At 27.6% G+C, this 23663-nt stretch overlaps 1 protein-coding gene across 1 annotated transcript; it reads left to right on the top strand.

Annotated features, from left to right (window-relative positions):
* Window positions 1-10864: 10864 nt before the first annotated feature.
* Window positions 10865-16730, top strand: LOC103498850 (agamous-like MADS-box protein AGL9 homolog). The gene is made up of 8 exons (NM_001297502.1): window positions 10865-11051; window positions 13170-13248; window positions 13413-13480; window positions 14257-14356; window positions 14450-14491; window positions 15182-15223; window positions 15320-15456; window positions 16655-16730. Exons 1-8 carry the CDS (start codon window positions 10867-10869, stop codon window positions 16728-16730), a joined length of 729 nt encoding a protein of 242 aa, NP_001284431.1. The 5' UTR covers window positions 10865-10866.
* Window positions 16731-23663: the final 6933 nt, after the last annotated feature.

The raw sequence follows: 23663 nt of genomic DNA, 5'->3' as shown, positions 1-23663 counted from the left end.
TTTATCAAAAAAAACCCTAAAACATAAACTTAAACTAAATAAATTTACATATTTCACTTACCTAAAGTGGCAGACGGCGACGAGGAACAACGGCGAGGACGGTCGGCGACGGACAGCGGCGGAACAAAAGGATTATGCACGGCGACGACTTCTTCTTCTTCTCCTTTCTTTTTCTCCTCCTCTCAGTTTCGGTTCTGTGAATACAGAACTGAAACGAATTTAAAGGGGATTTCCCGACGCAGTGACGTGGCGTCGGGAAATCCCTCAAAATGCGTCGGGAAAAGGGAAATTCCCGACGCTCATTAAACCCCTTTTCCCGATTTTTCACGTGGCGTCGGGAAAAACCCTATTCCCGACGCCGCTCTCGACGCACTGTTCACGGCGTCGGGAAAAACCCTTTTTCCCGACGTATTCTTGCCGACGCCTTCGTGGTGCGTCGGGAAAGATGGTTTTCCCGACGCAGCTCCCGACGCGTTGTTGAGGGCGTCGGGAAAGTCCTTATTCCCGACGTTCTTTATGCCAACGTGCTTTTCGGCGTCGGGAATGCTCCATTTTCTTGTAGTGCCTTCAAATTATTATTGCCTTTCGTTCATACTAATTAATAATAGCATCAATAAATTAAACAAAAACACAAAATTGTGATATTCAATGCTTTGAAATTCGAATGAGACGATGAATATAATATATAATATATACCAATTCTCGTTCATCTAATTTCTTAATAATTAGAATCATTCATGTATCAATAAATAGTCAAATATAGTTAGGGCCTTTTCTACTCAATTATTTGCCTAATTAATTAGTCCATCCTAACTTTTGCTATAGATTTTTTTTCTTTTTGGTTCATTTGATATTCCTAATCTTTGAAATCTATATGTCATTCATTGAAATCTCAAAATAATCCAAAACTAAAAAGAAAAAAAAAAAGGAGTGAAATTATCATCCTTACCATAAATTTGACCATAGCTCTCTCCATACAAACTTTAATTTTGCTAAATAATAATTTCATTACTTAATAAAGTTAAAAAAAATATATGTTTTTCTTTTTTAAAAAAGAGGTTATTCCATAATTGAATTTATGTTATTTTAAGCAATTTTTCTAGAATTTTATGATATTAAATGTTGATCAATTTAAAACAAATCAAGAGTGAATTTGTATTTCAACAATATATATAAAACTACGTCTATGAAAATAAAAACGCGTAACGATTATAATAAAATGTTACCTTTTTAATTCTTATAAAATTATTCATCGACATGCATCAACATTTTGATAATATACATATCTTTATCAACGTTTTAAACCCTACATAAAAGTAAATGTTAGGATAATTTAAAAAAGAGTACGTATAACTTAAATATATGTAGTACCAAAGTACAAGAACAAAAATATGTAATTAAATTCATGGATTGCCAATACATTATTCATAGATCTTTCTTTTAAGAAAAATGTAAATAAATAGTGTATATGAAGAGAAGGCATTATCAAATGGCCCACTATGATTGATGATGTGAGAACAGGAAGTAAAGACACCAAAGTGGGGTTTGGTAGTCATAATCAAAATAGCTAAGCTAAGCCTATTATTATTACACATTATTTCCCTCTATCTCTCCTTCATTCTTAATGCTTTAAATCAATAATTCTCCCTCCAGTTTCAACTTTTATATCTTCCTAATCTATCAACTCCTCTTCTTCGTTTTCAAATTGAACTTATTTCAATGCTAACTAATACAACATTTCTCTTAAAAAGTAGAAGTTTAGGATAAAATAATCTACAGTTAATCAATAATATCGTAATCTACCTTAATTGATCAATTTCTAATTTGGATTATTTATCTCTAAGTATACTTCGAATAACTTCTAATCGTATTTATCTCTATTTCTAATTCTACGCTCATATTTTAATTAAGGTCATTCTATAAGTTTACTTTGAGATTCTCTTCTCAATTAAATTTTAAAATCTAAAACTTTCATTTATTATTTCACCTTTTTATAAATGTTTTTCTTCCAATAATGTGAATTAGGAATGAGAGAATACAAGAATTATATTGTTTTACATACATACATACATATATATATATATATATATATATATATATATATATATTCTTTTAACACCATTGCGAGTATAACGTCCAACTTTAAAAAAGAAAAATATATCAATCACTTTAGAACATAACATATAGTATTTGAGTATGGATATTTTGTATATCAATTGCATATATATTACAAAGATGATGATGGCATGTCCAATGCGAAAGTTTCTTTAGACGAGTCCAAGGAGATCATTATCATCATGCATGTGTGATGATTTTTTTTTTACTTTCAAATTTCAAATGTGTATATATATATATATATATCTTCCTTTGCTGGTAGTGTGTTGCTATATATTGTAATTATGAATATAGATGAGGTGGGAGGTAGGTTGTTTGAAAGGAAGGTTTCAAAGCTCAATCTGGATGATATCCAAATGGGGGGCCAAGACAGTGCAAAAGGAGACAGGTCCCATGTGATATTTTGCTAAGCTCTCGGCCTCGAAGGAGTACGAATGCCCAAAGCACCACTTCTTTCTTCAACCTCATTTTGATCCTCCCTCCTCCTACGATTTTGTTTTTTCTTCGGAAAATGTTTGTTCATTGGACACACTTTGTTACCTTCTGCCTTGGACTCCCACATGTATTTGAAAGGCCAAGTAATATTAATTAAATCCTCTCTTTTATGTCTATTTTGGTCCATGGTGTTTTTCTTTTTTATTTTTATCTACATCTTATTACTACTTTTTTTTTACTGTCTCATTTCCATTTCCTATTTGATGCCCATTATATATAATATATAATATATAATATATAATATATTCTCAGAAATTTCTCTTTTTAAAATTATATTTTATTTACCAAATATAGGAAATTGTACTGCATTTAATCCTCATATAAAGGATTATAAACTATATGCAATAATGAACACACAAAAATAATAAAAACTGTCGGCTTTCATTAACAATACTTTTGTAATTCATTTAAAAACGAAAACTAAATACAAATAATAACTTTCTTATTGCTTTCATTTTCATTTTGTTTTTATAAATACACTCTTAAATTTTTAATTATATCGATCGGACCCTAACCATTTTATAAGTATGTTAAAATTTGATCCTCAAACTTAAAATAAATGTAAAATTTATACTTAATCAAATGATGAAAATTGAATTCTCAAACTATATATACAATTACATAAGTTATTTGAGGATTCAATTTCAAAATTTAGGTAAATTCGATGGCTCAATTTTAAATTTTAGAAGTTTAAGGGTATAATTAATACAATATATACAATTACATAGTGATTTTTGTAATTTTCTTCCCTCTTTTTTTCTTTTTATAAAGATTTGTATAAGTGTACTTATATTGCTTAACTTACAATGATTTTTAACCTATAACAAGTGTAATTAATATTTAAAAATTTGTGCGTAAAAAGAAAAAATTGTATCATTTTTTTTCCAATTTTTAGTGAGAAAATAAAGTAAGAGCAAGAGATTTTAAAAGGTATATATATATATATATATATATATATATATATATATATATATATATATATATATATATATATATATATATATTCAAGCTTGTTTTTATTTATTTTGTTTTATAATAAAACATTTTTTTTTAGTTATCTTAATATGAGGCAGACAAATTAGATAATAGGAAAGAGAAAGTTACCAAATGCCCCCTCGTTAATAGATAGTAAAGTTAGATTTAGGCTAAATTACGATAGATATGATTTTAAGTCAATAATAAACTGTTTTAACGATATTTTTAAATAACTACAAATATAGTAAAATTCATTAACGATGACTTCTATTAGCGATATAGTTTACAGCCCTATCAATATAAAAAACTAGATGATCTTGATTTTACTATATCGACAAACCTTTTTGCCCTATATTTTATCTACTAATACAATAACCAGACATGATTACTGTATTTACAACAACTTGTTAGTTTAATATTTGAGATAATTTCATATATATTAATTAGATTAAAATAATCATGTCTATAGCAACATTTTAATAAATTGAAAATATAGTAAAATTTGTCAAAGTCTATCTGTTGTAAATATCGGTTCATCAAGGATTAATCATAAGAGTCTATCAGTTCTATCATCAACAGACTTTGTTGTAGTTGCATTTTTTTAAAATAAAAATTGTTATATACTTAATTATTATTCTTAAAATTACTATCCATTATAATTACCTTTAATATTGGGCCCAAAAATTCTTAACTGTGCTCGACCTTAATTAGTCTTTGAACTTTTAAAGTATATATTCGCTTTGTCTTACCTTTTATATTTGTCTTATTTTGGTCTATTTTAAGGAAATTAAATCAACTATATCTTTAAGTTCCTATTTTTCCATCTATATTTACAATATGTAGAATGGAATCACACTCTTGTTTTGTTCTACATTCTCAAAATTATGTCATTAATTATTTGTCATAATCTGCATAATTAATTAATTACAATGGTAAATTTGGGGGAGAATTGATTTAAACCTCGATTAATAGAATAAAACTTTGGGAAAATGCAACTTAAAGTAGGCAAATGATAAAATATAAATTTGTAATACTTTTATATCATAGAGTAGCACACAAGATATAATATTATAGGAGAATAAAGTTTCGACCAAACTATATAATAATAGTTTTATCCTCAATATCATTTTATCTCTTTGGTTATTTAAGTTCTATCTTTCTAATTTTAAAAGTTTCTATGTTGTATGCTTTCCATAAATTTTATTGGTATATTTTGTTGTGTGCTAAATTATAAAAAAAAAAATGTTTATGAACCATATATCAAAGTGGTTTTAATTACTTTAAAACTTTTTGAAAATGTTTCATTTTGGATCTTCAAGTTTTAATTTTTCTTTTTCTTCACAATAACAAGACTCTTGCATGACTTGAAAAAATCTACCTCAACTATAACCAAATCCACGATGGCATGTTGAGTTGAAATAAATGAAACTTTATGGTTTAGATTAGTTCATGAGTTCACCTAAAATAACCTAAACCAGCTCGAATGTTTTAGCGTTTTGAAAAGAAAAAAAATACGAAGAGTGTTTTTATTGTACATATTTAAAACTTCAAAAGTCCGAAATGAAACTATTTAAAATTTCAAGATATTTTGATTATTTAACCCTTCTTTTTTTTTTTTCATTAGTGAATTAATTCAATTTGGTAATATATATGGTACAGACAACAAATGAGTTTAGGTTAAAGTACTCCACGATCAAGATGAATAATAGACAATAGGTTGAATTACAAGTTTAATAATTTGTAAGTTTGGTTCTAGTAGATCTTTAAACCTAATTTATCAACTTTTATCTAATACCGACGTGTAGTAAGCTAAGCCAATGACCCATATGTGAATCTTTCAGTACAAAATCAACTTTTAAAATCCAATAAACAAAAGAATACAAAAAACCGTAAAAGAATAGAGAAGATCAAAATGTTTACTAACAATACAAATTACTAAACAATACGTCATTAGATGTAGAGAGCGTTCAATTATACATAGTGCACTTTATAAACCCTAATATCACAATCGTAAACAACGATACACAATATCCTTATTTATCGGTAGGGTGTTATATAACAGATTCAAAACATTTCAAGAAAGAAAAAAAAATAGAGAGATTGAAAATGATAAAAGAGACAAAATCTAAGAAAGTAAGAAAGAGATTTATATGATATGAAGTGGAGAGGGGTTGGGGACACTACATCCCACCATATTCATAGGTGCAAGCTGCCAAAGTACTATGAGTTTGGACCACCAAACAGTGTGTATATGTGAGTGTTTAAAACACATTGCTTTCATTCACCATCTCCTCCCCTTTCTCACCTGCACTTTACATCTCTTATTTATTGGTCCCCCCTAACTCTCTCTCTCTCTCTCTCTCTCTCTCTCTCTCTCTCTCTTTCCCTTCCAATAAACCTAAATTCTAATGCTTTTCAAATCAGACAAAACTTTTCATCACATTTCCTATTCTTTTCATCTTATTTCATTTCCCTCTCCTTCTTCATTTTTTCTACCCATTGGATTGTCACCACGATACTTAGTTTTTTTTAAAAAAAGTTGGAGGTTCAAATCTTCTCGTAAGGAAAAAAAAAAAATAGTTTGTTCAAAAAATTTGTGTTTGTTGTTTTATGCTACTAGATATATATATCATGTTTGTTTGGTGATACGTAGTTTTCTTTATTTTTGTAATCCTTTTTATGAATAACGTACATATTTTATATATATGTATATATGCAACCTACGAGCTTAGATATATTAAGAAGAGACAGATATTTAGTTAGCAATTTTAATTTGTGTGAATATAAGACACATTTTGTGGAGTGAGGTGGTAGAATTAATATTCGTTTTAAACAATTATAAAAGAACACTAAAACTTTTTACCAAGAAGAAGATGATGATAAAATAGAATAATAAATTATGATAAAGTTCATAAACATGTGAGTTATCGTAACTTCAAAATCTAATAATTATATTTTAATAATTGTTTCTTAATTAAAACAATTTGAAAAATAAAAATAGAAAATATATAATTGTTTTGTGAACAATTGGAGAACCAATTGGCCAAAATAAATCCCTAACCTTTTATCAATTGTGAAAATTAACCATCAAGTAATTAGTTTATGATCACTAAGGTAAAGGAAAATTTTCAACATGGGAATTAGGAAAAACAAAACAAACATCAAAACCCCATTATTATTTTTCATAGAAAACATGGTCCAAGAAATTAGATTGTTGTAAGAAATTACATTTGAAAGAAGAAGAGGGAAAAAAAAAATTTAATAAAGTGAGACTCAATAATTATTGTTAGATTTAAACTTTCTTTAATGGAGTTGAAAAATGGTACAAATGAAGAAGATTTTAATTGTAACAACCAAATTTCACATAGGGGGCTAAATTAGAATTGAAGTACACTATAAGGTCCCCAATATATCCTTACTTAAAACAATCAAAAGACATTAATATTTTCCTCATGTGTTAACCCTACAAGCAACCCCTATTAAACTCTTTAAGAGAGAAAAAAAAAAGTTGCCTAAATTAGGAGCCCTTTGGACCAAATGGCTTAATGATGGCATTGATTTTTGGTTGAGGAGAGATGATTTAGATTTATCCCAAAAATCTAGATCAAATAAATTGTAGTTGGGATTTAGATTTTAGAGCTACTTTCAATCTAAAATCCCCACCTCCTTAAGTTATTTGGGCATGGTGGTTAGCTAGCCTATAGCTTTAAATGATATCATTATAACCTCCTTCACTTTAATTTAATTCTAATTCTTTCTTCTTAAAGTGATTTATAAGCTCCAAAACCCACCCCTTCTTTCTCTATTATCCACTTTTAAATTTGCGACTTTTTATATTAACATCTCTATAGTTATCTTAACCTATGATCTTTTAAAGAAAAAGATGATTATGTCGATTATCGTTGATTTAATAAATTTATTTTGAAATATGACACTTGATGGTGTACTATTACCATTAATTTCAAATAAATAAGAAAGCTTATTTAGCAGAGACAAAATAATATTGCAAAATTTTAGATTTATAGACACTTAATGATGTGCTTCTATCAATCAGTCATATTAATAAATAGTAATAGAAATTTATCAGTATCTATCATTGATAAAATTGAAAATTTTACTCATGTTATAAATATTTTAATTTATTTTACTAAAAAATCGAAGTGGGCTTTGCTTATATACAATCAATTCTATATGATATGACCGTTCACGAAACCAAAAGCATTATTTAGCTTGTCGATGTCATTTATTTATTAGTGATCTTGGTAACCACTTTGAAGTAAATCACTTTGATATCATTAAAAACATATTTTCAAGTATAAAAAAGTAATTTAACAACGTATTATTTTAATCATTTAAAATTAATTCAATATTTAATTATCATATAATCGATTTTCAATGATTTAAAGTGATGGGTCGTATGAACATGTTCCAACAATAGTTCTACCAACTACAAGGATAAAAGCCAAACAACGTGTTAAGATAATTGTTTAGTACGAAAGAACTTTTAATGTCGTTATCATCGTCTATCGTTGAATAGATATATAGAAATTTCGTTATATATGTAAATATAAATTACTGTTTTTTAAAACAATTTATTCGTTACCTAAATCTAAACGTCATCTATATTAATATCTTAGATATTTAGGCCACAAATGTTTATGCCCTCAGAGTAAAAATTTAATTATAATAGAAATAATTAAGTACATCGTAAGTTACCCATCCCATGCACGTACTCATATGTTATAATATATAGAGATATAAAAAATAAGAAATTGTGAAAGCATTTTAAATGGCATTTAGATGAATATATTTAATTAAGGTGATACATTTTAAACTTCTAATTGGAGATTTAAAACCAATTTAATAATCATTGATTACATGTTTTTATTTAGTTTTAAACACTGGATGAAAGTAAGATTTTATTTAATAATAAATTAATGAAATGCACCAATAGATTTAGTTAGAATATGTGTGTAGGTTAAACTTGATCATCATTATAGCTATAAGGAAAAAACATGAAAATGTTTAATGTTAGTTACTCACTTTTTTTCCAAAACTCATCTAAACATTAATTGAAGTCTAATGTAGTGTGAATATTACGCTATCATCTTTTCTCTTTGCCTTTCTTTTTTTTTTTTTTTTTTAATTTACTTAAAAAGAAGTTTTGTTTTTGGAAAAAAAATGTTTAGGAAAGGTTATATATTAGTTCGATAGAGGTGTGCAGTACTGGTTGAGTTGAGTTGAGTTGATCGCGTGAACGACTCGAATAGGGTCTACAACCCAAACCTTAAATTTTGAATTGGGTTGAAGAGTACAGATATGTCGGGTCATTTTAAATTAATTATTCTAGATTATAAATAAATAAGGACTAAAAATGTTTATTTATTAACAGCTTAAGACAAAACGCACGTTATTCAGACCGTAGAACTAGAAGAAAATAATAATAATAATAATAATAATTTCTCATCACTTTCATTTGATTGAAGGTTTCTTTTTAATTTTGTAATATATGTGTTTGTTTTATGAGCTTTATAATATACTTTATAACAATATTTGTAAAGAAGAAGTTTGATAAATACGTTATTTTTAAAAGAAAAATGTATGTGAATTGAAAGGGTTTTGAAAGTATAGTTTATTTTTAATGCAATGGTTTTCAAATATAGATTCTTAAAATTAAACTTCCCTATGAACTTGGAAATTTTTACTTTAATTGTCAAAGTCCAACCACATTGATTATATATAAGTGCAAAAATAATGTGAGTTTAAAAATGGTGTCTTTTTTTTTTAATTTAATTTAGTTCCAAGTTAATGATGAAATCAATCCAAAAGCCCTAAATTGTTGGGTACTAAAGTTAATTTAAACACATTTATGTAAAATTTTAGTTCATCAAATTTGGAAGGGTGGTGAGACTTTAACTAAATTAGATTCTCCATTTTAGAGCATACAAAGTTTCCAAAGTGAAAAAGGGGGAAGGAAGAACATATATTGTATTTGGAAGAGGAATGTTTGAGTTTTAAAGTTTATCAAATTTGACAAAGTTTTTGCTCTTTGTTTAAGGTTGTCAAAGTGTGTTCTTAGATTTCACCAAATTTGATGTCTCTCTTAAAGTATCAATTCCCTCATGCTAATCTAATTTGGTAATCTTATGTTTTCTCTCAAGTATATTATTTTTCATATTAAATAAAATTAGGTCCAAATATACAAATTAAAAACTATACTTTTTATTTCCCTACATCCTAAGTTATGTACTAGTTAGAAAAAACTTAACCGACAAAAACGATCCATTGTATATCTGCTTTTCATTACTATAGCATAAGAATGTAGTAGAAGATAATCATCCAACAATTGTTAAAATGACATATATTTTTGAAAAAAATGCATCAGATCACAACAAAATTTAGAAAGAAAAAAAAACAGCTCGTAACACATTTTTTTTGCATATGACAAATAATTAGATAATTAAATTTTCTACTTTTGCAATTTAAAAAAATATGGACCATATTATCATAAAATTTTTTGCTATTTTTACAAACGCCCCTAAGTTTTTTTTCTTAAAAAACTATTTTCAAGAACAATTACTTGTGGGGAAGGTCGATTGGATCACATGCAAACAATTTTTTTTTTTTTTTTTGAGAAATTATTTTACATTAGAACATAATTAATAAAAGAGAAATTGTAATGGATATGGAAAAAGAAAAAGAGAAAAAAAGAAATAATTAGGAATGATTAAAGAGAAATAGAAAGCACCATTAAATTACCGTTTAATCTAGGAATTGACTTTGAAGGGTTTTTTTAATAAAAAAAAAATAGTAGAAGTGTAGAGGAGAGGGGTAGTTTGGTAAATTCACAATATAAGAAAAGGGCAAATATTTATATATATATATATAAAATTTATTTTTTCATCTTCTTAAGGTTAGGTCACATGATTAACCGAGGTTGGGGTATAGTCAGATGGATATCAGCCTACACCCCACTTCACATCACGACACGTGGCATCTTTCATTCATTTTCCTTATTTCTCTCTCCTCTTCTACTCTCATCTCCAATCACCACCCTTCAATCAAATCTTTTCATCAGATCACATCTCTCCACCAATCCTAGATATACTTCGTCTACACCCATCCGCAGAGTATAACAATCACCCAGCCCAAGACCCAACCTCTCTTCCTCTTATTGGAAGAAAAAGAAAAAAGAAAAAAGAAAAAAGAAAAATGGAAATATATATATGAGAAGATGAAAGAAGAGGAGAAAATAGGGAAATAATAGAAATAATTAGAAGAATGGGAAGAGGGAGAGTAGAACTGAAGAGAATAGAGAACAAGATCAATAGACAAGTGACATTCGCTAAACGAAGAAATGGTCTATTGAAGAAAGCTTATGAACTTTCTGTTCTATGTGATGCTGAAGTTGCTCTCATCATCTTCTCTAATAGAGGCAAACTCTATGAGTTTTGCAGCAGTTCAAGGTCACTACTACTTCCCCAACCCAAAACTGTTCTATTCATTTCTTTTCTTTTCTTGTTTTTTCTTTTCTTTCTGTTACCCTAAACCCTTTTTTTTCTCATTTCTCTGCTTTCTCCTTTTTCTTCTTTTTTTCTTCCTTTTTTATGCTAAGAAATATTTAAACAAACAAACAAACAAACATATATACACACACACATATATATATATAACAGATTTTGCATTCTGGGGTTTCACTCTTTCGGATTTTGCTTTCCCCCCCTTCTTCTTCTTCTTCTTCTTCTTCTTTCTTAACTCCTTTTCTTTCTAGATTGGAATTTTGGAAATTAGGGTTTTGGAAAAGTTAGGGCTTTCATCAATTAATTAGGGTTCTCTTTTTTTGATCTTCACTGATTTAGGGTTTTTTCTTCTTCTTCCAAGATGGGATTTTTCATTTTTACGTGGATAAGAATGGATCGGAGGATTTATTATTTATTAGAGTTGTAGCTTGAAAAACAAAATCCAGAACTGGTTTCTTTATATTTTTTTTTCTTTTAATTTTTACTTTTTGTTTTTTATTATTATTGAAAGAATGGAAAAAAAATAAAGAAAAAGAGAGATCAGAAATGGGAGTTTAATTATGAGTTGGTTTCGTGAGGATTTATTTTTCTGTTTTATTTAAAAAAAAATTATGCATTTGAAAATTATGGTAATTAGGGATAAAATTTAGAAACTTGGGAATATGTCAGAAACCAAAAATGGGTTTATATAATTGACTGTTTTTTTTTTCTTTTGAATTTCTTTTAGATTATAAATTAAAGCAAACACAAAGTTGTTGGTGAATAATTTTTTTTATAATGTTCATGAGTTTTCTCTCTTTTTTTTTTCTTTACCTTTTGTTCTCATTATTTTGTGCTTAAATATAAGTTTTTTTTTTATTGCAAGTTTTGTTTTTCTAAACTTCCAATTGTATATGTGATTTTTAAAAAACAAACATAAAAAGAGAAGAAGAAATGAGATCGAATTATGACTCTGCTTTGTATTAACTTCTTAATTAATTTGTTAATTATTTTTAAATTATATTTGTTTACTTCTTTTTCCTATTCTTAAAAAAATAGTCAGACGAGCCTAAACTCGATTTGTAATTTTATGAAATTACTTGTCTTATTTTTCTTAGAATTAAGATCTCTTGGATTCATTTAAGAAAAAAAATTATTGAATACATTCCTTTTGGATTGTAACCAAAAAAAAAATTAAATATCACAATCTAAACTGTCAATGTGAACTGAAGGAAAAAAAAACATCAGAAATGAGATTTAATTATGAAACATTTTCGTATGGATTTGTCTTTTTAATTTTTCTTTTTTACTTTTTGAAGAATTTTTTTTTTCATTCAAATTTTTGAAAATTACGTTGGTTTACTGTTCATCCATATCTATTTCGGGAAAAACGAGTGGAACATTGGCCATATGTCAGATACCTAAAATGGATAATTATAAACTTAAATCTCTTTCTTTTTTCTAGGAGATTAGAAATATATTTTCACACTCAAACAAATGATAGTATAATAGTTCAATTATTTTGTTACAATTTATTTTTTTTCATATATATATATATTTTTTTTTAAAAAAAAAAAGTTAAGTTATAGTGCTTTTTTCAAGAGTTTAATTGTTCATTTTCTGAAGGAAAGCTCTATACATTTATTAATTGCAGGAAGATTTTACCTTTAGTTATGGTTAATTAAATATGACTTAATTATGGTTAATTTGCATGTGCTTATAACAAAAACATGTGCTCATAATTAGTAGATTACATCAAATACTTTAGGTTTATGTAGTTAATTAGTTCACATTTTATTGATTAGTGGCATTCACAACATCAAGATGGGAGGTTTTCAAACAAAGGTTCGATCTTTAAAAAATATTGGTAAAAAGTAGATAACAAAACAAACATTTAGACTTAATTTATTGGGATTTTGTTTTCTCACTTTTGGCTTAATTTTCAAAATTTAAAACCTAAAAACCAAATAGTAGCAAATGGGTCTAAAAGAATATCATAAATGCAAAATTTTATTAATATATATAGTTGGGTAAATTAGTATTAACAAAAAGGATTTGGTGTTATTATTATTGTGCCAAATACAGCATGCTCAAAACTCTAGAGAGATACCAAAAATGCAACTATGGAGCACCAGAGCCTAATGTCTCCACAAGAGAAGCCTTGGTAATCACATTTAATTTTTGCTAATCATTTGTTGATTTAATTAGTTCTTCATATAATAATAATAATAATAATTAACTGAAAAAAAAAAAAAAAAAAAAGAAGAAGAAGAAGAAGGGTTACTGAATTTGTGGTATAAAGTATTATTGATGGGACGTTAAATATAGGAACTGAGCAGCCAGCAGGAGTATTTGAAACTTAAAGCTCGCTATGAAGCTCTCCAACGATCCCAAAGGTAATATAATAACCCCCCCAACATTTCATTTTCCATTTTTAATTTTACTTATAATCTTTTTTAAACTATTCACCATGTAAGAATTTATTAGTTTTTACTCAAAGTTTATCAATAAACGAATATGTTTTGTTTAAATATTAACGTACTAATCAAGTTAATGTTCATTTTTATTTGTCACATGTTCTATAACTTTTCAAATTTACAAATGAGAGGTAGATATAGTATTAAATTTACATCCTCAAATCATAGTCTTGTAGAAGAGTTTTATACATTTAGATGGATTATTAAGGCTGAACATTAAACAATCCTCCTCTCTAGCTTGATAAACAAAGTGCAAGAAAGAACATAAGAAAGGGTCTGTTTTTTATGTGTATGAATACGATTCTTCCTCGAACTTTTTAAGTTGTATTTGGTTAGAATTTGCTTTTATCGTTTATGGTAGCCTATAAACTTTTAATTTTTCGAACCTAATAAGTACATATGAATGTGAGAAATGGTAATAGGTCAATTTTTTAAACTAAACATTCCTAACAAATAAAAATCTTAACTTTGATTTGATTTTGGTGCGATCACCTGCATCTCATTTGAATTCAATTCAGTATGTTGGACAAGAAAAATACTAAGTTTAAGTGAGTCCTTATGTTGCATCCCCTCACTAAGTTTGATTTGATAAATATGATTTAAATTAATAAACAAACTAAGCCAGTGATTGTGAGTATGATTGAAGAAGGAAAGAATTAAGTGGTAGATTTTGATGGGGTAATTAAATTAAGCAGGAACCTTTTGGGAGAAGACCTTGGCCCATTGAGTAGCAAAGAACTTGAAAATCTTGAAAGGCAACTTGATATGTCACTCAAGCAAATCAGATCAACAAGGGTAAATATATTTCTTTTAACTTCTAAATTATTGCTTTTATTACAATTCCTTTTATGCCCTTTTTCTCATTCTATCCTCTCGGTTTCTTTTCAGACTCAGTATATGTTAGATCAGCTCACTGATCTTCAACGTAAGGTAAGAACAAAATAGAAACAAAGCTAATGTCACATATTTCTTTTTTTCTTCGTGTTTGAACTTTTGAATTTACCTCTAACATCAAGAAAGGGAGTATATGCTAATTATGTTGCTTAATTATCTATTTTACGTCATAACTATCTATGTTTCAGAAAATTTATTATTTGGTGGGTAATTAATTAAGTTAATTTAGAAAGGTTAGATCAGACTTTGTTTGAGATACTAAAAGTAGAGAGATCAAGGTGTATATCTCGATTAGGTTGACACGTCCCTATTATTCTCATCACACATTGACACCAAAAGAGTGTATCTTCTTTGGTCCATTGATGGGATGATTGGTCTTGAAACACATTCTTTGAAAAAAAATTAGGTTTAACACTTTCTCGTGGACAATGTCCTCGAACGCCTTTTGTAATTATCAATTAGGTTATTCTATACAGTGGTAATCCCTTCCTTGCATGGATATAAGGTGTCAACTTAATAAAGATATTCCAGTGCACGGATCAATTTTCTCCGGTCTCTCTCCTACACTTTTTCAGGAAAAAAAAAAAAAAGAGACCTCCTCTTGGATGGACTTTTTTCTTATATGTCATTGTTTATTCTTTCATTGCTTCTAAGTGGAAGTTTGGTTTCTTCCAGAAAATAGGAGTAATTTTAATTTTGTTTTGTCTTATTTGTTTGGACTCTCAGGAGCATCTTCTTAATGAAGCAAACAAGACTCTGAAACAAAGGGTATATATATTGAAATATAAGTTTTGAAAAAGTTGATAAATATAAAATTTTAGAAAGTTATAAAAGAAAAATTGGTGGAAATTTTTTGAACTGCAGTTAGTAGAAGGGTATCAAGTAAATGCTCTTCAATTGAACCAAAGTGCTGATGATATGATGTATGGAAGACAGCAAGCTCAGCCACCTGGTGATGCCTTCTTCCATCCTCTAGATTGTGAACCCACCCTACAAATTGGGTAATATTCTTCTCTTCTAATTCTTTGCAAATACATACATACATATACATATCCTTTTATATTTTGAATTTTGTTTATGAGAAGTCTAGATTCCTTTTGGTATGTGCATACTTGCATTTGTGTAGGATATAATGTCTTATAGCTTATAGAAACTTTGGATGATATAGATATCTTATGTTTGTGTATTTGTTCATGAAACTTGGTTAGAGTGGTTTGTGTTTGAGACGTGTCTAATAAGTTACTTTGATATATTTCTTGTTTGCATCGATAAATGTTTGAACTATAAAATCAAAATTTCACATTAGCTAGATAAGGAGATTGTCATAAGTACATATAAGGAGATTATCCCATTTGAAGTAAGAGCTTTTGAGTAAAACCAAAAATAAAGTTGTGAGAGTTATGTGATGTTTTGCAATTACAATCTTTCTTGCTCTTCTCTAGTCTCTACGGCATTAATTTTTCTGTGTTTTTTTTTTTTCTTTTTGACGTTAAGCTTTATCTCTTGTTCTTCTTTGTATATATCATTTGCTATGAACACTTTTGGATGAGATAGGACAACGGTGCTAAGGATGTATCAAATTATTTGAGATATCCCGGTCCACTTACTGATCCCTATTCCTACATACCTTGTTAAAAGAAAGAGTTATGCTAGAATTTTGACAATTTTCTACACAATTACAATAGTGTAGAAACATTTAGAGATAAGTTATCCCTAGTTTATGTTTTGCATCATGAATCTTTACTAAAACTTTGGTTTATGTGACTTGTACTGTTTGAGAAGCCTAGGATAGATAGTATAGTACGTGTTATATCACCACATAATCCAAACGCTTGAATCTATGAGTTAAGGTAAATTTTATATTATATCAACGCTATTCTAATACTCTCCCTCATTTGTGAAACCGAAAACTTGTAAAATCCTAACAAGTGATCCGATATAAATCACGTACTCTTCTATCATGCTAGAACTTCACAATAAACCCAAAAGCTCAAACCAATGAGTTATGTTAGATTTAAAATTATACCAAAACTAACTGTATGTGGTGTTGGATTTGTCTTAGGTTAGGTTCTACCATCTGTGTCTGAATTTGTATTTGTGAAACCATCTAGGTTAGATTGTGCTTGACAAGAAAAAAGCAATATAAAGAGAATGAATGAAAGAAAGATGATTGATGAATGAGTTTGATTAATATTGCAGGTATCAACCAGATCCCATAACAGTGGTCACTGCTGGGCCAAGCATGAATAATTTCCTCCCAGGATGGTTGCCTTGAGAAACCCAAAAAATGAAAAAGAACAAAATGGAAATTCTTCCATTCAAAATTTGAAAAAAAAATTAGAAAAGAAAAAAAAAAAAAGAAGCAGTGATTTTCTTTGCTTTTAATTCTCTGTTGCTTATTCTAAACCCCCTCCAAAAAAAAAAAAAACATTTTTCATTGCTTGGAACTTAAATATATATATATATATATATAATTAATACAAACTCTGCACTTATTAAGTGTTTGTAAGGAAATTATGTGTATGCTATGGGGACTTTCCTTTCTCTTAGAGGTTCAAGACTTTGCCTTTTTGAACAACAATTGTAATTTGATTATTTTTCTTTCTTTGTCATAAAGTTGAAAGTTTGTGTGTACTAATTTGATATTTTTGGTATTTTATTTATCTTGGTATTTAAATGTTTTTATTTTTAGTTCAAATAACATTTAGTTGCTAAGTTCGACGTTTTATTTAGTCTATATAGTTTGTCTTGTTTTACTTTTTCTTAAAGAATGTTTTCTTGTAAATTCTTTTCGATACAACAAATTATTGAGGTGAGAATTTGAATCTTCGATTTTAAAAGAGACGATGCATATTGATTTCTTTAAGATATGTTGACTAATTTGTAAGCATATAAGTTTGAATGGGTTTGCAAATCTTGCATGTTATATCGTCAATGGTGTCGTTTTCAAGCTTTAGATAATTAAATATGGTAGAACTATTATGGTTAATAATAATTAGAATCACAAATATAGTAATATAAATCATCTCTAAATTCTATCTCTTATATACATCTATCAGTGATAATTAAATTCTATCTCTACTAAACTCCTATCTATTAAGAATGTGATTTGAATATGTTTTGAGATAGTCATTTTCTTATGCCAAACTTGTTCACGTTGTCCACTCGTGTGTATTCGATAAGGGAGATGTGTTTGGATATTGGCCACACTCCTCACAACCACCTTTTCCTAAAACATCCATTTCATTCTTACTAACGTTGGTATCATAGCCTTATTTAATGGGGCAAAAGGCTATGTTTGGACATCGGCCACACTTCTTCCAACACACTCTCCCTCACAACTTGAGGATAAACAAAACTCTTCTGATATCACAATTCATCTAAACTAAAGTAGAAAAATAAATGAAAAAATGTTTGTTACAACTATACACCAAATAATAAATATCATAGTCCAAACTGGTACATGAAATTGTGAGAATGTCAATTATGAAAGGTAGATCAGAATTAAATACCATAAGAGTCCAAAACTTGTACGTCCCCTTGATACGAGGCCCCGTTTATTGGGCCACTTTAAGGCCCAATATACCAAAACTGGGCTCGCGGTCCATCAACTGTACGGTGATTCCAAATCAAAATTCATCTTCTTACATATTTTCTTCTTTAATAATATGAATTATGAAATGTATGATCCTCATAGTTTGAATAAAGAGGTTTTCGATTCTTTATTCTTACCGTAATTTTAAAATCTCATCCACGTTGGTTGAACGTTGTTTTGTTTGCGATATGTGAGGATCTCTTGAAACTCGTTTGTTTTGATCAAAAAAATCAAACATTTAAGTAAATAATATACTACATTAAATGTGTAAGTGAGTCTAGCAGTATACATTCCGTCGATGTACTAAACTAAATTCAAAGAGTTTATGCATATAAGTGAATGAATATCCCAAAACTTATCAATTTCAGAAGAAGAGAAAAAACTAGGTTTCCTTATCCTTTTTGTGAGCCATTAAATTTGAATCGTTTGATTGTTTGTGAAGCTTTTAATTATAGTATAAGGATTGAACTTGTTTGTTTAGGAAATTTTACGATATCTTCATAAGAGAAGTCTGGCTACACGCATTTAGATCAAGGTTTTTCTGATTAAATAAAGTTAATTTTTGAACCTTTTAAAAGGGAAAGGCTTAGTCTTGACCTTTGCTGAGGGTGAGCAGTCAAGGTCAACTTGGGCCTTTGACCCAAACTCTCATTCTTTTTATGGTGGGTGCAGTTTAATTTGGATTCCATACGCGGGTGTTTATTGTTTATTAAACGTATATAGTATACTTAATCTCCACACATTTTTAGGGGTGGTCATTCTAACCGCAAAAATCGAACCAAACCGAAAAATGTGATTTGATTTGAAATCAAACTTAAAACCTTATCGAACTTGTTCTAACTATCATGTATATTTGTTTATATATTTATATATTTAAAAAAGAGAAACTGAATCGAATTACTTTTTAAAATTTTTTAAAATTTACTAAAGTCAAATTTGGAATCGGTCCACGTAAATACATTTTGATTCCAACCCAATTGATCACCAAACCATACCAAATCCAACCGTTTCCACCTTAATACAAATTTTGATTGAATAATGTGCTAAATTGTTGAAATTGTATGTCATGATAGTAGTAGTATGTGCTAAATCATAGAACTTTAAAATGCATATAATAAGTCCCTAAATTTTGTATTGCTTGTTTGATAGATTTCTATATAGAAAAAAAACTTGGGTTTATCTTTTATTATGCTCCTCGTCTTTCCGCAACACGGAGATAAAATTATCAAATATATTTTATTATTTTTTATTTATTTATTTATTTATTTATTTATTTATTTATTTATTTATTTATTTTGCTGTGTGAGAGGGAAAATCAATGGAAGCACACACTAAATTTATTTTCAGTGTGACATTTATATAAATATAAGTACATTAATATCAACTAACAAAAATTAATAATAGTAATAAACAATATGTTATATATACTTTTATTATGAGTTAGCAATTTTAAGAATAACAATCAAGTGTATAGCAACAATTAAAAAACTTATAAATATAACAAAATATAAGCGATAGAATTAGATAGACCAATATTTTTAATATAATATATGAGTGATAGTCTATCTATCGTTGATAGACTCTCATAGATTTTGCTATATTTACAATTTTTATAAAATGTTATTATATATACTAATATTTTTTAATATAATTGTTATATTTACAACTATTTCTATTTTAAAACTAAAGAAGAAGACAATTTAGTCCCTTCTTTTAAAGTTGAATGATCTTTTGATATATAAGATTTTTGGAGTTAATGGTTCGTTAAATTATGAAAACATTTTTTGTCCATGTTTAAAAACATGTATTTAATTTAGGAAATCGTGAACCAAGTAAAATTGTGGACCTCATCCAAGATTTCTCCGCTCACTTTTTAATACTTTTTGTCCCTACCTTACTTTTGTCAATTATGACATTATCTTTTCTTAAATAGATCTAACATGAGCATATACAAAATTACAATATGAGCATATGAATAAATCATAGTGCTAACATTTGAATCAGGCCCTACGCTACAACGGATTAACAAATCACATCACTATTGATTTGACCACAAATCACTGAGACGATAGCTGCATGCAATCACACAACTTGTCCCACAAAAATTTCATAACCAAGAAACCAAATAAATCTTTCATAGACGACACTCCAATTATATTATATAATATAGTGTCATAAATGTAAGGCTAAAGCTGCATTTTCACCTTTTCTAAGCTATATATACATATTTATATTTATCAAATATTGTTAGTTTGGTATTTATAAACTTACCATATTAGATAAATACGAGATTATTACGTTTCAAACCCAATTGATATAGTTGGAAGAGAAGCTTGTTTACCGTTTAAGATTGTGAGGTTAATTTCTTCGTAATGTAGGATCTTTGATAAGTTTAATCTCTTATTTTTGTATAGATTAAAATATTATTTTGGTGTCTAAAGTTTGAAAATTGTTTAATTTTAGTCTTTATGTTTTCTATAAATTTTAAAATCAACTAGTTCGTTATTGTCGCTATCTCAAGAAGTTTTTACTATCAATCAACATATTCGTCTTAAAATTCATAAATATATTCACATGTTTTATTTGCATTAAGATCATTACTATAATTTAACTAATTTTGGTGACAAAAATTAATTCTTATGAACTAGATTTAAGATTCATTGAAAATATATAGACTAAAGTTGGATAAATTTCAAGGTGGGGAAGATAACAATGATATTACAACCTTGATATAATTTATTTTTTATATTTTAAGAAATTAAAATTGTAATTACTCCCTTCGTTATCTTGAAAAAATTATTCACTATCGTAGAGATAATATAAAATGTCATCAAATGGTATTTTTATTTAGAAAATATTACTTTCTTAATCACCAATTCTTTTAGTAATATGCGTGTTTGGTCAACGAGTTTTAAAAATATATATTTTCTTTTCCATATCTATAAGAATGACCTTGTTGGTTCCTAAATTTTCAACATGTACCTTTTTAGCTACCGTAAAACTATTTGAAGTATTTTTGTTTGATTTTTTTAAAAACAAATATATGAAATTTAAAATTAGAAAAGAAAATACGATCTTTAGAAATCATCCTTATAATTTAAAATGTCATATAATTATTTTAAAAAAAATGTAAAATTTTCAAATGACTCTCTAAACCTATTTTTTAAAATATTGGGATGGAAAAGTTACGTTTTGAAAACTCAGTTAAACAAGTCTATTTTTATAAATCTTTAGACCAAAAAATATATTTTAAAAAATCGAGAGACACCAAACACGTATTTATCGAAACTCTAACAACTAAAAAGCAATAAGTTTCTTCTTATATTAATTTCATAGGTCAATGTAAACTATCTGTAAAAACAATAATGTATTGCTGACGTGTCACATGAGCTTGCATTTATTGAACTAAAATAAGATAACGTACTGTCTTACAAATGTAACTACAGGAAATAGCAAGTGAAGATAATAAAGAAAAATATATTATGTACTTTTGTTGGAAGCAAAATTTGTTGATACTTACGGTACGTTTGGTTTGTATACGAAAGAAAGTGTTTCTCACGAATACATTTTCTTAAAAACGAGTTTAAAATTTAAACACTTACATGTTTAGTTAGATTTTTTTATATGTGTTTATATGTAAATTTTGTTTGGTTTGTCGTATACCAACAATGTTTATACTTAACTCAAATTACCATAAAGGACTACTAAATATCATTACCTAATTTCATAAAAACATAAAACTAATCGTTTTAAAATTTTGAAATTAACAAAGTTAAAACCAAGCATTACTCTTTTTTAAGTATTAAATTTTTAGTTAATTTTATTTTAGAAGTAGAAGTATTTTGATATTAATCCTGAAAATTATAATTGATATCCAACAACAAAATATAATAATAATAATTTTTCTTAAATTATATATATATATATATATATATATATATATATATATATATTTTTGGTAACTTGAGGCATTTTTGTAGGGGCATTATTATTAACAAAAAAATAATAAGATGAAACATAATAATAATAATAACAACTTATTAACGACCAATAATGACATTTTTGTAATTTTCATATAAAATGAAAAAATTCCAATTTCTGGGTCAATCTTTAAAGTTAGTTTCGTAAAAATATGATTTTCAACAATTTCTCTAAAGTTGATTATTTTATAAATTATTTTCTAAAAAATTCATTATCTAAATTTATCAATTACTACAATTTTTTAAAAATAGTTTTTTTTTTAAAAAATTAAACACTTCAAAGTCTCAATCAAATACACACTTAGGGAATAAGAAAGCCATTCTCGTTATTATTGAGCGGTGAAGTGAGGGGTAGGTTAGCAATAGGAGAGACGGCAGGGCCTTAAGGCTGACTAAACATATCGGTTTTATCCTTTTTGGATAAAAGCTGCCCGTTTCCATTTCTCCATTCAAGTTTAAATTATAATATATATTAACATTAGTGTTTATAAAAGTCTAAAATACAAATATTTATAAACACTTTGCTGATCTGCTATATATATAATATTAGTTATATATGTATTGTTTGCTAAAATTTTAATATTCCATTATGTACCTTCTCCACACCTATTCTCTAAAAGGCTTTTTTTTTTTTTTTCTATTGATTCAATTTTTATAATAGTTTTTTTTTTAAAAAAAATATTTATCAAGCAATTTGGGTTATATATGTATTTGAAGGAAATTGGAACGATACACACTTTAATAATATCAAAATAATTGAAATAACAAGTATTTATAGTCTACCAAACACTATAATCTATATCTCAAAAGAAAAAACAAAACAAGTATTTAATCCATCGAACTAAATTATATCACTTCTAGTATTAAGCTAACAAATTAGTAAACTCAATAATACAATAGTAAGTAAGTAAATAACTATAATTTCGAGTTTGTACATGAATATTAGAAAAACATCAACTCAAACGGTCGAACAAAATAAAAAGAAGATCAAATACGAAGATGACCATGATGATTATGATTAGGGAACATCAATTGGAGACAGACCAAGATAACTCTTATATCATGAGATGCAATGTAAGATGTGAGAATGGGAAGTAAGCAATGAAGAGGAATTAGAGTTATGAAAAAAGAAATTGAAATAGATGTTTGGGATATAGGTATTTAGAAAATAGAGAGTGAGTGGACATTTGGTGAGGTGACATGACAGAGGCCAAAGAAAAGGCCACGGAGGATGGGGGGCTTTGGGGTTTGGTGATTTGCAATTCTCACCCAAGAGTTAATACCTTTTAATAATAAAAATAAAACGAACAAGAAAACGGCCACCAAAACATGCGGTAAGAACTGAGTCGTACAACATTGGAATATACTTTATTTTTAATTCACTTAATTTTAAAATAAAGGCGCACAGTGCGTGAGTCCCTTCCCAGCCACAAACACCTACAAGTACCACTTGCTCTGGACACGTGGCGCCACCATAACACTCCTCCTTTTTCTTTTCTTTTTCCTTTTTTTTTTTTTTTGCCCCCATTTTATTTAAAAGCCTTTTTCTCAAAGCTGTAAACCGAGTCATATATTGGATGGGTAAAAATAAAAGACATTAATAAAAACCGAGACGCGGGGCTCCTCCGTTTAG

The sequence above is a fragment of the Cucumis melo genome, chromosome 11 (genome assembly GCF_025177605.1).
Source record: "Cucumis melo cultivar AY chromosome 11, USDA_Cmelo_AY_1.0, whole genome shotgun sequence".
Taxonomy (NCBI): domain Eukaryota; kingdom Viridiplantae; phylum Streptophyta; class Magnoliopsida; order Cucurbitales; family Cucurbitaceae; genus Cucumis; species Cucumis melo.
This window is presented reverse-complemented; position numbering and strand designations above follow the sequence as displayed.

Excerpts from the sequence above, each read along its gene's own strand:
- LOC103498850 (NM_001297502.1), top strand. The coding sequence starts at position 10,867 with ATGGGAAGAGGGAGAGTAGAACTGAAGAGAATAGAGAACAAGATCAAT. Across the intron at positions 13,481-14,256 it reads GCTCTCCAACGATCCCAAAG|GAACCTTTTGGGAGAAGACC; the intron begins GTAATATAATAA and ends TAAATTAAGCAG. Across the intron at positions 14,492-15,181 it reads TCACTGATCTTCAACGTAAG|GAGCATCTTCTTAATGAAGC; the intron begins GTAAGAACAAAA and ends TTGGACTCTCAG.